Source organism: Oncorhynchus gorbuscha, linkage group LG01 (genome assembly GCF_021184085.1).
Source record: "Oncorhynchus gorbuscha isolate QuinsamMale2020 ecotype Even-year linkage group LG01, OgorEven_v1.0, whole genome shotgun sequence".
Lineage (NCBI taxonomy): Eukaryota > Metazoa > Chordata > Actinopteri > Salmoniformes > Salmonidae > Oncorhynchus > Oncorhynchus gorbuscha.
Genome location: NC_060173.1, coordinates 43,831,459 through 43,845,826, shown reverse-complemented (window position 1 = coordinate 43,845,826; position 14,368 = coordinate 43,831,459). Strand labels below are relative to the sequence as shown.

Sequence of the window (14,368 nt, the reverse complement as noted above, 5' to 3'; positions counted from 1 at the left end):
AAAACTTAAAAATAAGTAGTTTTGACGGTATTTACATTTTTCCAAATACCCCTGTATACGGTATATACAGTATACCTCCCCAAGCCTAGTCAACACTAAGGCCATCTATAGGCGATAAAGGAATGGTAAAGGCCTTAAAGTATCCTCTGTTTTGTGATAAACCATGCTTATGTCCTGACTTGGGTAATCTGTAAGTGATTGTGGGTCGTCTGTCTATCTGACCATGGGTTGTGAATTGTGATAAAGCCATTGTGTGGTCTGAGAGGACAGTATCTCTAGGTCACTTGTCCGTATTGTTCCCCTGGTCTGGTTCTGAGCAGCAGCAGCTGTGTGTGATTGGACGGACACAGAGAGGGGCGACGCCCACACCCCCCTGTGTCACGACACTGAGACCCTGTCCCTCTGAGCAGGGGCGGAACAATAAGGCCCTGTATCTACAGCCGTGTGTGAGGGGAGAATTTCCTGGATACACACACAGACACCTCAACATACACACACACACACACACACACACACACATGCAGTCACACTTGCATGCACGAGTACATTCACGTATGCACTCATGTAAACACACTCGTACACACACACGCAAGCAGGCACACACACACACACTTATTACAAACACACGTACATGAACACATGTACAAGGCGTGGGAAGACTGGCTCTGTAGTTGGCGACCTGATCACATGAAGAGTGGTCTGCCAATGGGTGTGATGTCTGGGGCTGATGATGGATGATGAGGAACAGACGGTGAGCTGTATGAATCTAATCTCTGTCCTCATGGAATCTACTCTCTGTCCTCATTCTCAATAAACCCCTCCCTGGAGAGAAGTGTAATTGTTGTAGTTAGATAAGTGTAGTTGTCGTTAGAGAGGTGTAGTTGTAGTTAGAGAGGTGTGGTTGGTGTGGTTAGAGAGGTGTGGTTGTTGTAGTTAGAGAGGTGTAGTTGGTAGAGTTGTTGTAGTTCGAGAGATGTTGTAGTTAGAGAGGTGTGGTTGTTGTAGTTAGAGAGGTGTGGTTGTTATAGTTACCAAATTGTAACTCTTGAAATATTCAACTAATGTATTTGGGCTTTAATAAGGGCATCTACCAGAAAAAGTAATAGTTCTTCTCTCTGTTTTTATCTGAGGGTTGGGTGGTGTTCTTCTCTTTTCAGTCTCTTTGTTTTTATCTGAGGGTTGGGTGGTGTTCTTCTCTTTTCAGTCTCTTTGTTTTTATCTGAGGGTTGGGTGGTGTTCTTCTCTTTTCAGTCTCTTTGTTTTTATCTGAGGGTTGGGTGGTGTTCTTCTCTTTTCAGTCTCTTTGTTTTTATCTGAGGGTTGGGTGGTGTTCTTCTCTTTTCAGTCTCTTTGTTTTTATCTGAGGGTTGGGTGGTGTTCTTCCTCCTCCATTCTGTTCTTACTGCCATCTGAACAGTGAACACTGATCAAGAGGCGGCAGGTAGCCCAGAGGTCAGAGAGGCGAGCCAGCAACCTGAGAGTTGCCAGTTTGAATCCTGGGTCCGCCTAGATGCCATTGCCTGCTGTTGTGCCCTTGAGCAAGGCACTTAAGCCCCACAACAACAGCTCCCTGGGTGCCCAGTGTGGCCTAGAGCCTCAGACTGCTAGCAGTTGTCAGCTGAATGTCAATCAGGCCTGATGTTTACATATGGGCAGAATTCCTCTCCGACTCCCGGTCCAAATTCCCAGCAGCAGCACGTATGGTGAGCAGCAGTTAGAGCTCAACACAGCCAGTTCCAGACACAGAGAGAGAGAGCCTACTGACTGTAGCAGACCTGGGCCCAGGGAATAGGCCAGATGTGGGCCTGGTGAGTCAGATCGAGGCACAGCCACACTGTTTATGGTCTTTCATTCACGTGATTAGATTCTCTCTACCTCGCAGACATGTATTTTCTTCTCCTTCTATGCAAAGCTGTGCTCTGTGGTAGGTCTTCTATGTTCTGTGGTAGGTCTTCTATGTTCTGTGGTAGGTCTTCTATGTTCTGTGGTAGGTCTTCTATGTTCTGTGGTAGGTCTGCTGTGTTCTGTGGTAGGTCTTCTGTGGTAGGTCTTCTGTGTTCTGTGGTAGGTCTTCTGTGTTCTTTGGTAGGTCTTCTGTGTTCTGTGGTAGGTTTTCTGTGTTCTGTGGTAGGTCTTCTGTGTTCTTTGGTAGGTCTTCTGTGTTCTGTGGTAGGTCTTCTGTGTTCTGTGGTAGGTCTTCTGTGTTCTGTGGTAGGTTTTATGTGTTCTGTGGTAGGTCTTCTGTGTTCTGTGGTAGGTCTGCTGTGTTCTGTGGTAGGTTTTCTGTGGTAGGTCTTCTGTGTTCTGTGGTAGGTTTGGGTCTTCCAAAGTAGAGGCCATCAATATTAATGTCCTGAGACTGATTCTATTGTATATCTGTCTGACTGTTCTATAACACCAACCTGCCAAGACAGCATGGTTGAGAATACTAGGAATTCTTCCCAGATTCTTAGGTTTTTGAAAATAGAAAGTACTTACAAAACTTGAGGTTGGTGTATATTCAGTAGTCATTTTGTTTCTCCACCAAAAAAATATGCTTACCGCTACTTTACTAAACACATCTGTTGTATAAGTTCGGTCTTGTTGATCCCAAATGTATTTTTTTTCTAGATCCACAGAGAGAAGGAGACATTCTACCCTGCCCAGCCCTGCACTGATCCTACATTACAGGTGAAGACTACCATAACAGAATCCACAGGTAAGTCTAAATATGATGATGAAAAAATGTGCTATCTAGAACCTAAAAGGGTTCTTTGGCTTTCTCAAAGGGAGCACCCTTTGAAGAACCATTTTCTGTTCTAGGTAGAACCCTTGTGGTTCCAGGTAGAACCCTTTTGGGTTCCATTTGAATCCTTTCCACAGAGTATTCTACATGGAACCCAAAAGGGTTCCATCTGGAACCAAAAAAAGGTTCCATCTGGAACCAAAAAGGGTTCTCCTATGGGGACAGCAGAGTAAAAGAACTCTTCAGAATAATTTGTATTGACCAATCCCAGGCAGTTTATTTCTGCCAGGCAGTCAGTTATCATACAGGTTATATGAGATAGAGAAGAGCAGAAATGAAGATTGGGAGGGTTGTCAGGGGTATGGCGGTCCTTGCTTGGATCATGGAAGAGCACATGTCAGAATATAATTTGATGTCTGGAAGATCTCAGTTGGAAAGACCAGGTTGTAACTTAATTTCAGAGGATTGAGATGTACTGTAGAGAAGAGAGCAGCTCTCTGTAAGAGTAGTGAAATGCTTAAAATGGCACATCATTGATTCAGATAAGATGGGGATGGCATGGACCTGCTTTCATCTGAACTTCTATACCTACTGTACCATGTGTCCCCATAGTATCAGTCAATGTATCTCGTACCTGTAGACTAGGTTAGCATGTTGTGCAACCCTACCACCTTTGATGTCTGAAGAAGATAGTGTTCACATCTGTGCAGAGATCAGTTGGAAGAAAATACCTTATGTCATAGGAATTAGACTAGCGTTCACATCTGTGCAGAGATCAGTTGCCATCATAGCTCTAAAAGGTATCCATACCACTGCATTGTCCATTGCATCTCTGTATCTTTGTCCCCTCCCTTTGAGACGCTTTCAGTCCCATCGTTCTGGTTGCTAGGCCAAACAATGACAAAACAGCAACCCACTCAAACAATAAAATCCTTCTTGTTAAAATAAAAAAAGAGCTTATAATATTTTCGGCATCTGACGTCATCAACATCATACCCAAGAGGATAGCAACTATCAATACAACGCAGCTCGTTTTTCTTCCTGATCATGTGAAAGGAAGACATGGGAAAAATGTTAAAGATTCCAGCCACCCAAGCAATAGACTGTTCTCTCTGCTGCCGCACAGCAAGCAGTACTGGTGCATCAAGTCTGACACCAACAGGCCGCCGAACAGCTTCTATCCCTAACTTAATAGCTAACAAAATGGCTACATGGACAATCTGAGTTGGCCCTATTTTTCACTGTCTTTATGCAGTCAAACTCCATGTGACCGTTAGTCCCGGTAATTAGGCTTCTCCAAGCTCTGATGCTGCTGAGGGTCATTAGTAGCCTACCAAACTTGCTAACTGCCTGGTACTCAGCACTCTATTGTCCTTCTAATCACTCTGACATCAATGCAAATGTAATCAAAAATCGAATCAAACACTTCATGAGAGCCCATGAGCTCATGTTGCACGAGGTTTCTGTAGGCTGTGCAATTGCGTGAGAAAACAGTGATGGCCTCTACTAAAAATAGGAAGATCCCATCAGCTTTCTATAGGCTAGGCTTACTACCTTTATTTCTCAACTTTCCTAATATTAAGCACATTGCTTCTCTTTACAACAGGAGTATAGCCTACCTGGCTGGCATGAACATTAACCACAGGAAAAGCGTCCTCCATTCGCTATTTAAGTGCATAGATTACATTTATGTTTCCGCTGCCCCGGTTTCAATACAGGTGCATGATAATGGTCCTCTTTAAATCATAACAAAATGTCACACATATATTATTTAGTATATGTAAGACAAGGTTAAATCAAGAATAGTCTGATGGGTGACAATATTAGCCTATCAATTGTGAATGATATATTATCACGTATGAATGATGCCCAGCATAAGAAACAATGCCTTTTTTTCTCTCGACTTTTTCTAATCATAGCCACACACCTCATGTAGCCTAGCCCATAGGCCTATACGTTTTGATATGGTTTGTATCTAAAGTAACTAAAGTGGCCAAATAACTTCTTAAAATGAAGCACATTAATCCACTTTACAAGGGTTGTAGAGCCTAACTGGCATGTATAAGCAGCACGTGAGTTAAGTTTGGGGACGATCATTTTCACCATTAAAATGCACCTTTATAATAAAAGCATACATGAATGGTCACATTTGTGGTCACTTTGGATAATGGTGTTTTCCCGCTATGGAACATTTGCGCTTATAGCCTACTGCCGTGTGGACATTGCTGCGCTTATTATGTGAAGTATTAGTTTATATAGTTTATCAACATTTTAAGCTTAACATTCTGATCTGTTGCGTCAGCTACATTGCGTAAAAAATGTTTGGGATGCTCTTGCTTGTATTAATTTGGGATCTATGGCATCCCATAACTGTCCCAGACTATGTTTTTAATATTTATTTCTCTCAGAGAACAGAATAGGTTGATTTTTGTGCTATGGGGGACAGTAGATTGACATAGGCTAGTGCTTTTGCTCTTCATTAGGTCTACTCATCTTGTTGGCTGACGAAAAGTAAATGTGGACAGTTCTTCCAATATCTTCAATATGCACCTCGGAATTAGATTAGGATGCGCTCAGTTGCGTAACCGATGTGTCTGTCTTCACTTGTAGCCTGTGAGAAAGACATGATCACGTGACGGAGAGCCATGTGACTGAGAGGTGATTCGGAGGGCACAACGAGCACAAAATGCATAGAGTTTTTTAGGGTGCATTATGGCCACACAGGGGATGCCGGCATGACATTGTAGGCATTACCAAGTGCTTGTCAAATTGTGAATGAGTGACTGATGTAGTGTGTACAGCCTGTGAAAGAACAAAGCAGAGCTCATGCCTTTCAAGCGACATTTTTCAAATCATCCTTGGAGTCTCATCATGCAGCCTTATAATGTATTAGAAATCAAAACATATAGCCCACCGTTTGTGGAACAACTAAAGTTACATTAATAACTCTAAATTCAGCATATAGGAGTACCTAATTTTTATTAACCGCTCAACATAGAATAGCCACATTCCCTCAAATCATTTGGAGAAAATATCCTTTCTGTTTTATTCAGCTATGTTTAATTGTATTCATACTATAACAAAAAATGCCACGGAATTCTAAGCAAATCTTGTCTGCTTAATGAGCTAGTGTAGCCCACAGCCATATGGCATAGCCAGATCAGGACCTAACATACGGATAACGCAGAGTATGCTATTCTGTTCCTCTTTCTGTTCCTTTTCTTCATATCATGTTTCTTTAGACCTGTCGAAAATAAATCATGGATTCATTGTGATGGTGTAGGCTATATTACATGGATTTATTAGACTTTTTAAAATGTAAATGTTCCAAAGGACTGCATCAGTGGCTTGTAAGGCTATGTGTGGAGGCCAGGAGATGCTGAAATGTGTTTATGTTAATTAACAGTCAATTCCCATGAGACCGGCAGTTATTTGCTTGACAATCACCAGCTGATGAAATTTTAGTGACCACCACAGCCCTGCAGACACACACACACACACTGACACACCAACACACACACAAACAAGGCAAGGCCATGGTGAGTATCGGACACTCATCTTGATACCCCTTTTCTCTCTCACAGAATTCCCTGTGTCCCCGTGCTCTGAAAGCTCTGAGAGTGTTGGAGGCTCCTTGTCGACCACTGGTGCCCTGAGAGACTCAATCAGTGATGTGGAAAGTCTGGGAGAGGACAGTGTCTTCAGAAAGGTGAGCACACTGGACTGGACCCAGACACTCGCTTTCAGTCACAATAATAATAATAATAATATATGCCATTTAGCAGACGCTTTTATCCAAAGCGACTTACAGTCATGTGTGCATGCATTCTACGTATGGGTGGTCCCGGGGATCGAACCCACTACCCTGGCGTTACAAGCGCCATGCTCTACAATACAATGTAAGGAGAGGAGTAGGAGTCTTCATCGGCTGTGACATGATAGCATATTAGTACATTATGAGTCCGTATGAGTCAGTTGTAGAAAACAAGCAACACGGTCTATGTCTTCCCTGTTGTATGTTTTTGGTGATGTAGTTCCATTGATTTCCCAGCTAGTCTGCACCTTCAGACCACAGCAGACTGGTTAGCTTCCTCTACCATGTGACATCAGCAGGCTCCCATGAGCCCTCCTTCCTGGGCCAGCAAACCCCATTATGACCTCATCCCCTTCATTTTCTCCTTTACCACCCTTCCTCCTCCACCCTTCTTTCATAGTGTACACTCAGTGGAGGGCGGTTGACGGCACTCCAAAGCTGTTTTTCCACTACAGCCTTGATCCTCATTTCTTTGGTTTCAACAGGCTTTGGTTTCTCTGCACTCATGAGGTCATTTCCTCTCCGGGCATCTACTTAGCACTCAACCACACATGCACACTGTAACTTCAACTCAGTCTGTAGGCTACATGTTTTATTTCATTAGGTTTTCATGTTGGTATGTAAAAGAAAAGAAAGGGAAAAAAATAGTAAGTTAATGAGTAAAATGTTAGAAACGTTAACAAATGTTTTCTTCCTGAGAAGCTACACAAGTCCCCTCTAACTGCTCCCAGACCAGTCTCTGCCCCTCCGCCTCCCGTCTTGAGGTTTGTCATTACGCAACAGGTTTTGAAAATTCGGGTGACCTCAGCACTTTGGACAGAGACAGGCAGGCAGTGACCAAAAAAGGACCTGAGTAACATGACTCGATTCTACTAGTCTTTTCATTCCTCGAAAGGCTCTTTTAAAACGATCCTATTCCAAGTCCAATTTTCTCTAGAGCATATTTTCGAAATGTGCGTTTATGTGTGTGTGTGTGTGACTGCGTTACTGCGTGTGATTAGTGTAGGTGTGTGTTTGTGTAGAGAGTGTTAGCTGGCTGACTGCTTCCCTGCTGCGTGATCTCAGGCAGGCTGAGTCATTTGTTCTGGAAGTTGATTTTCCATAGCCTTCTCCTCATAAAGAGGCCTGTATGGTTATTATGCTCCGAGCCACTGCGGCCGACCGTTACCTTAACACCCGCCCAGTGCTGGCACTGCTGGAGAATGTGAAAACTAATGATACACTCCCAATGAAGATCATCTGCAGCCTGCCTCCCTAAAGGGTGTGTGTTTCAGTTGTTATGTAACCTTTATAGGGCTGGAAAAAACTCTCTCTCCCATCAGTATGTCTCTCTCCCTGCCTTGCCCTGTCCTCTCGCCAGTCTGAAGCCCGCAGTAAGCTCAGACTAATGACAGCTCTGGCCAGTCATCATCAGGCCTAACCTCCCAGGCCTGGCATGTGTGAGAAACAGCCTGAGAGATAATGAGACAGGACATTTTTGTTTTGACATTTAGGGACACATTTGACATCATGCTTACTAGACTTGTTAGATTAGGTTATAATGTGCAACTCCAGCTAAAATAAGTCTGTTCCAGCAAAAAAGTCCCCTACAGACTTTCCAAACCCTAATATATAATATACACACACACTGAAGATGATCTGTGAGTCCCGACATGTTGGTCCGTTTTATTTTTGAATTGCAACATCCCCTAAAATAAAGTTACCTTGGATGGTTTTGAAGTATGGTGTTTTTACACAGCTGCAACTTAATTTGATCACTAATTCATACCCCGTTCTCCCATGACCACCTCTCTTTGTCTTCATACTTGATGCAAAAGAAGCGCTCCCTCTTTTTTGCACCCAAATATAATGCCTTTGAGTTGTGTTGACTTTGACTCCAGTGGTTAACAGGGTCTCTCTCTGTCCCCAGGCTGTGGAAGGGCCAAGGGATAGCACCAGCAGGGTGTCAGTGTCCTTCTCCTCCGTAGACGACGTGGCCAGTGTGGGTCCCCTCAGCGCCAGCTCTCAGGGCAGTGTAGGTCCCCCAAGTGTCTCCTCCCTGGGCAGCGTGGGCCCTCCTTGGGCCGGGGCGGGGGCGGTGGGAACTCGGACCAGCTGGAGCTCTGGAGACACCTGGCAGACAACAGGGAAGGGAGGAGAGGAGGAGGAGAGGAAAGACAAACTGACAGAGGTGCCTGTATGCTCTGCCGTCATGCGCCCATGTATCCGTTCGCTCTCTCCGTTCCGCCGGCACAGCTGGGGCCCGGGGAAGAATCCCGAAGGAGAAACAGACGTGAACCAACGCAGGTGAGTCCTCTTAGACCCAGACACTGACCTCTTACATGTACCCCACACACACTCACATAAACATACAGTACTCCCCAGGAAGGATAGCTATGGTGGTAAAACGCCATCATCTGTGTGAACCATACACCGCCAACTCCTACAGTATTCTGACTTGTCCTCAGTATGATTATATCTATTGTGGAGCCACTTGAGACTCTGGTAGCCTGGGAAGTACAGTGTACAGAGATGAGACTAGGACAGAGACTGGCCCCCAGAGGAGTGGTCCTCATACGGCCTCGTGTGTGTGTGTGTGTGTGTGTGTTCTGTGCTTGTCCCTCAGAGGGCCTGTGTACAGTATAGTCAGCCTGGAGGCTCCTCTGTGTAAGTGGACTTTGTGGGAAAGGCCTGGTCCCGGTCAAAGGTTAAACACTGACCTCTGACCTCCTTCAACAGCTGCGCGAGCTGTTTGTGAAGTACTGTACCATCACTCCTCTGACATCACTCATTCTGCTCAATGTTTCAGTCTGCGACACTGAGACACTATCCAGAGGCTTGATTTGAATAGCCTTTGTTTTTATTGCAACCAATTCCTTCTCGCTCATTTTCACCCATTTGGTCATGTATTGTATTGTCAGTGCTCCCATCTCTATCTGTCCATCCCACCTCTCCTGTCTTCTGATCATCTCTCCATTCATCTTCTCAGTTCGTTGCGAAGTCAAGGGGAGGGGAAGCCTCGAAAGCCAACGTTTCATAGGAGAAGGTACCACACTGTTATTTCTCAATGTTTCCATTCTGACTCTCCCTGGTGTGTTGCAATTACGGGAAGAAAATGCTAACCCTACTTTTACCTCTATCACACATATGCTGTGGAAAAATCCTTTCTAAAACAGTATGAGAGTACTGTCAAATTATGTCTGGAAAGAGTGGAAACCAAGCAAAAAGGTTTCCCCCCCAATAAAATACTTTATCAAACCACTCCCAATGGGGGGAAAAAAGCCTACATTTTACTGCAGTGGGCTAAATCATTGTCATTGTAAATAAGAATTTGTTCTTAACTGACTTGCCTACTTAAATAAATAAAATAAAATAATTGTAAATGTAATTAGTCAGGGTCACAGAGTTTTTCTTGGTAGTCTTAAACAAATCTACTTTGAAACAAAAGTATACACCTCATACACATGGTTGTGGGCTTAAAAGGATGACACCTTTACCATGTCAGATATAGAGTTGAAATATATTCCATTTTGACTTTGCATCCCAATATTATACTTTATATACATCACAGAAGACTGAAATATAACAAAACCATTTGCCATAGAAGAAACATCAGATTTCTTGTGTAAAAAAAGAAAATAATGTTTATTAATGATGAAATAATGAACAATATTAATAACATCCGACTGCCGGATTAATCATTAACCCACCACTTTCACCTTTGACCCCCCCCCTTCACCCTGTAATAACGTCACCCTGTTTCTCCCTTTGTCCACCCATTTCTCATGTCCCTCTCCATCCCTCTCCCTGGCATCTCCCTGTCAGTATGAGCTGGTGTCCCTCCAACATCCCCCCTCCTCACCCGGAACAGATTGATAGCAGAAGGTATGCCATCACTGTGTGTCAACTAACCGGGAGAGAAATAAAGATGGAAAGAATGCACTGACAGTATAGGAGGATTAACAAGATGAGATACCAAAGAGACGGGAGCCCCTGCATGTTCTGTGCTCTGTGCGGGATGTACTGTATCTGGCTTGGTGTGTGTCACTGCTGCTTTCACTGTGGTCTCTTTGTCTTTGTCACTTTGTTTGGTCGGTCGTGGTCGACCTCAGGGATGCAGTCACTTCTCTTCTGCCTCTCTCGCTCTGGCTCACTCTCAGAGACAAGGAAGCTAGAATTTAGAGAGGAAGCATCAAGCATCTTTAGAACGATCGTATTTGACTGCTACACTGCTGGTTAACTATGGCAAAGCTTAAAACAGCCAGTATAAGCATCGTCATCAGTGAGCCGTACATGTGAGTTATGGTTTTAGTTCAGTTACCTCGCTTGGCAGCTTCAGTGAGAGGACCAATCATCACACAGTCGGGAACGAGGTGCTAGTTTTTTTGTACACCAATACTGAATGCTGATTTCTTATACATTCATGATCTCAAGTGTGTTATTTGATAGCTGTTATTTAACATGAATTGTTCTGTTGTCTTAAATGTTCTACACTTTTTAATCAACTAAACTAAAAGTTGCCAACCTGAAATTGAAGCTTTGGGGGGAAATATGTATTATACTTCAGTTATTTGCCCTTTATATTATATTTCGGTTTGCATGTATGTGTTCCTTCCTGTTTGTGCTGGTGTTCATGTATTCCTCTTTGGCTATACATGCTTTCCTTCCTTCCTCCCATCACCTCCTCACTGCCGTCCTGCAGGGATCTAGTTCAGTGTCTACATGTGCATGTACTTGTGCGCTACACCTGTCTGGTTTCAGTTTTGAACCAGCTGATTGATCATCTGCCCGGAGCACGAGGATCTGCTGGGTGTGAATTCACTGCCTGCCTGTGGTTTAAACATCTCTCGGGGTGTTAGTATCTATTGTCCCGACGCAAAATGCTTTCAGTAACTCACACAGTTTTGTTGTGTTGTGGCTGCAGTTACAGTTTGGAGGGCCTGGCTGGAGAGGAGGATGCTGGGAAGGCTTCCGCCGACGTGGGGAGCGCTGGACGTGTGACCCGCCTGGACAGTGAGGAGAGAGGCTCGCTTCTGTCCCTAACAGAGGAGCAGGAGTCAGACCTTGGCGACTGCAGCAGCCTCGACAGCCAGGTATGTGTCCAGGCTTATCTTAACCATAGGGGTCCTGTGTCTTGCTTGCGCAAAGGCTTGCGCAATCGCCAAATCTTTGCAACTTCCCGTGTAGAGTGGCTCTCTGTATGCCCAGTAGTTGAGTGAAATTGTGTTTTATTTGATTGCAGACAGCTCACTGATCACTCTCTCTCTCCTCTATTTCAGCTGTCAGGGAGAGTTCTGCCTGTGAGACGTCCCCTCATACCTCACCAAGCGCTCACCAAGTCGGTGTCCATGCTGGCCATCAGTCACAGAGACCTGGACGGTGAGGCTCACTCTAACACGTTAACACTTTCTCTGGGTTCCCCTCTACAGCACACATGTCAAACTCATTCCACGGAGGGCCTTGGTGTATGCGAGTGTTTCGCTCCACCCTTGTACTTAAGGTCACTGATTAGTAAGGAATTCCCCTCACCTTGTACTGAAGTGGGCTACATTAGTGTCACAGTGTTTCTTGGTAGTCTTAAAGAAATCTACTTAGAGTATACACCTCACACCTCACGCACATGGTTATGGGCTTAAAAAAAGATGTTGAAATGGATTCAATTTTGAGTTTGAATCTCAATATTACACTTTATATACATCGCAGAAGACTGAAATATGACATAGAAACACAGGATTTTCAGTGTTAAAAAAAACAATGTTTATTAATGATACAATTATGGAGAATATGAATAACGTTCCACCCATGAGGCCACTAGAGGGCGAGTTGGTCATGTTACTGCAGGAAAGGGAAACCTTTTTAAACCTGCAGACCCTGCCCTCCGTGGAATGAGTTTGATCCCCCTGCCCTACAGCCTTCTCTCTGTCTGTGGTGGCATGGTGGCACAAAAGGCCAGGCCTCTATCTATCCAACAATCAAGTCTCCTGTCACCTGCTGTTTCCAACCTCATCCTTCAGGTCCATTTTCTCTCTGTACATCTGCTGTTCATTTTCCAGACAGTTGACAGGGACAGCATCCAATCAGGTGGTTAGTTCACTCTTTCAATCCCAATCTCCTCTGGGGCTAACAGAGGCTACTGTTACAGCTTCTCCTCACTATCACTGGGGGCGGGGATTTCTCCCTTCTCTGGTTTCCCTGTCCCTTTGTGTGGGGTGTCACTCATTCAATCAATTGGTAGGGAATGAGGTCAAGTCTGTGTAGGGCTCATTTGATCACTTGGAAGGCATTGAGGTTCGGCCCAGGTTCTTGTGCTCATTTAATGCGTGATTTGATGTCTTTTGTACCCTTGAACTGGATAGCGAGCGGACGGACTCGACCAAAGAGACGCATCTCCTTCTCCTTCAGCATCCCCAAATCTAGAACATTCTTTTCTATTGGCTCTTCCTCCAGTGATGAGGAGGAGGTTGTGAGTAAGTACTGTACAGCTCCCAGAATGCCCTGAGTGCCCACCTAGCCCCTGGCTGCTTCCTGTGTAGTGTGCCTCTTCTTCTGCCCGTGTCACTAAATGGACATCACATCCCGCTAAACTCTAAATCCAGCCCTAATCTCTGTTTGGTCCCCTCCCCTTAACAGGGTCAATGTCTCTGAAGTTGTCGACAAGTCATTTGGTTCGAGAGAAATTCAACATGTACATAGGTTTGTTTTCAAAGAAGTAGGTTTTCATCTGCAGTCACCAAAACGGAACAGGTGATCAGATATGCACTGGTAATGAAAGTCGATTTAGTGAAAATTCAAGCAAAGTGTTTGTGAATAGAATAAGACAATTGCTTCCACATAGACTATTAGGTCTTGTAAATTGGGCGAGTCTGACCAGTGCACTAATTGTGTCTGTTAAGTTATTGTGCTCTATGTTATTTTCTGACTATGGCTTCATCTATTTTATGAAAGCAATGCCTACAGCTTAGTTCTGAAAATCTTGGTTACCAAGACCAGGGCTGAAGAGGAATGACAGGATTATGCCAAACCATGTCCATGTTTTTCATTTCAGTCTAATTCAAAATAAATAAATAAAAATCCGCCAAGATGTTCACATATTTATTAAATGTTCATGAAACAGTCAAGGACAAGATTGACTCTTTTGTCCTTTTAAGAGCGTTGTATTTATGAACGATTTGTACACGGCTGAAAACCTAGCAACAGCTTCAGACTCAATGAGGTCTTTTATACGAATAAATACTGCAGCTTCAGAGTAAAAAGCCCTCTGCAGTCCAGTCAGCCATCTGGAATCATCATCATCATCATCATTCAGCCCTTAATGAATATCTGCAGGAGACGCCCATGACCCCAGAATCTATTTCCCACTATTGGTATCGAACGGAGGCTAAAGAATCAGCGTTCTCCTAGCACAGATTTCCCCAGGTCCCCAAGTAGCCCTTTTCCTATTGTATTTGACATGGCTGCCATGCATATTATGTCCCTCCTGTGAGTTTTCCACATATTTCTTCCCCTTTTTCTTTCCATCACTTCTATTTATTCCCTCTAGCCTCCATTCTTTGAAATCCACATAAACACATTTCAAAGTGTTCCTTTTGGGCTTCACAGCTGCTAAAAAGGATTGAGTTTCCTTTAGGAAATTTCACTGCTGCTTTCACACTCCTTTGAGCCTCGTAAGAACGGCTTGTATATTATTTTGGGGGCGAACGATAGGAAGAAAATCCCTGGCCGGGCCGTTACTGGGGGATGACGTTTCAGAGGGCTTTCGCGGCTCTAGCGTTTCAGAGCTGCAGCTTAAGAGCTGTAAGAGATGTTGCATGGCAGTTTTTGAAAATGTCTCCGTGTTTGTCACGTGATGT

The 14,368-nt window shown here is 44.2% G+C and overlaps 1 protein-coding gene across 8 annotated transcripts in view; it reads left to right on the top strand.

Moving 5' to 3' along the window:
• Positions 1 to 14,368, top strand: part of LOC124038181 (A-kinase anchor protein 13-like) — a 99,320-nt gene that overhangs the window by 63,504 nt on the left and 21,448 nt on the right. For 5 of the 8 annotated variants that reach the window (XM_046353754.1, XM_046353729.1, XM_046353745.1 and 2 more), the window contains exons 9-16: positions 2,611 to 2,698; positions 6,310 to 6,434; positions 8,449 to 8,825; positions 9,508 to 9,564; positions 10,344 to 10,403; positions 11,443 to 11,611; positions 11,798 to 11,897; positions 12,875 to 12,985. In XM_046353754.1, coding sequence (XP_046209710.1) covers positions 2,611 to 2,698; positions 6,310 to 6,434; positions 8,449 to 8,825; positions 9,508 to 9,564; positions 10,344 to 10,403; positions 11,443 to 11,611; positions 11,798 to 11,897; positions 12,875 to 12,985 — 1,087 coding nt within the window. The remainder of the gene's footprint in view (positions 1 to 2,610; positions 2,699 to 6,309; positions 6,435 to 8,448; positions 8,826 to 9,507; positions 9,565 to 10,343; positions 10,404 to 11,442; positions 11,612 to 11,797; positions 11,898 to 12,874; positions 12,986 to 14,368) is intronic. The other 3 variants (XM_046353764.1, XM_046353773.1, XM_046353781.1) reach the window with 3 other exon arrangements.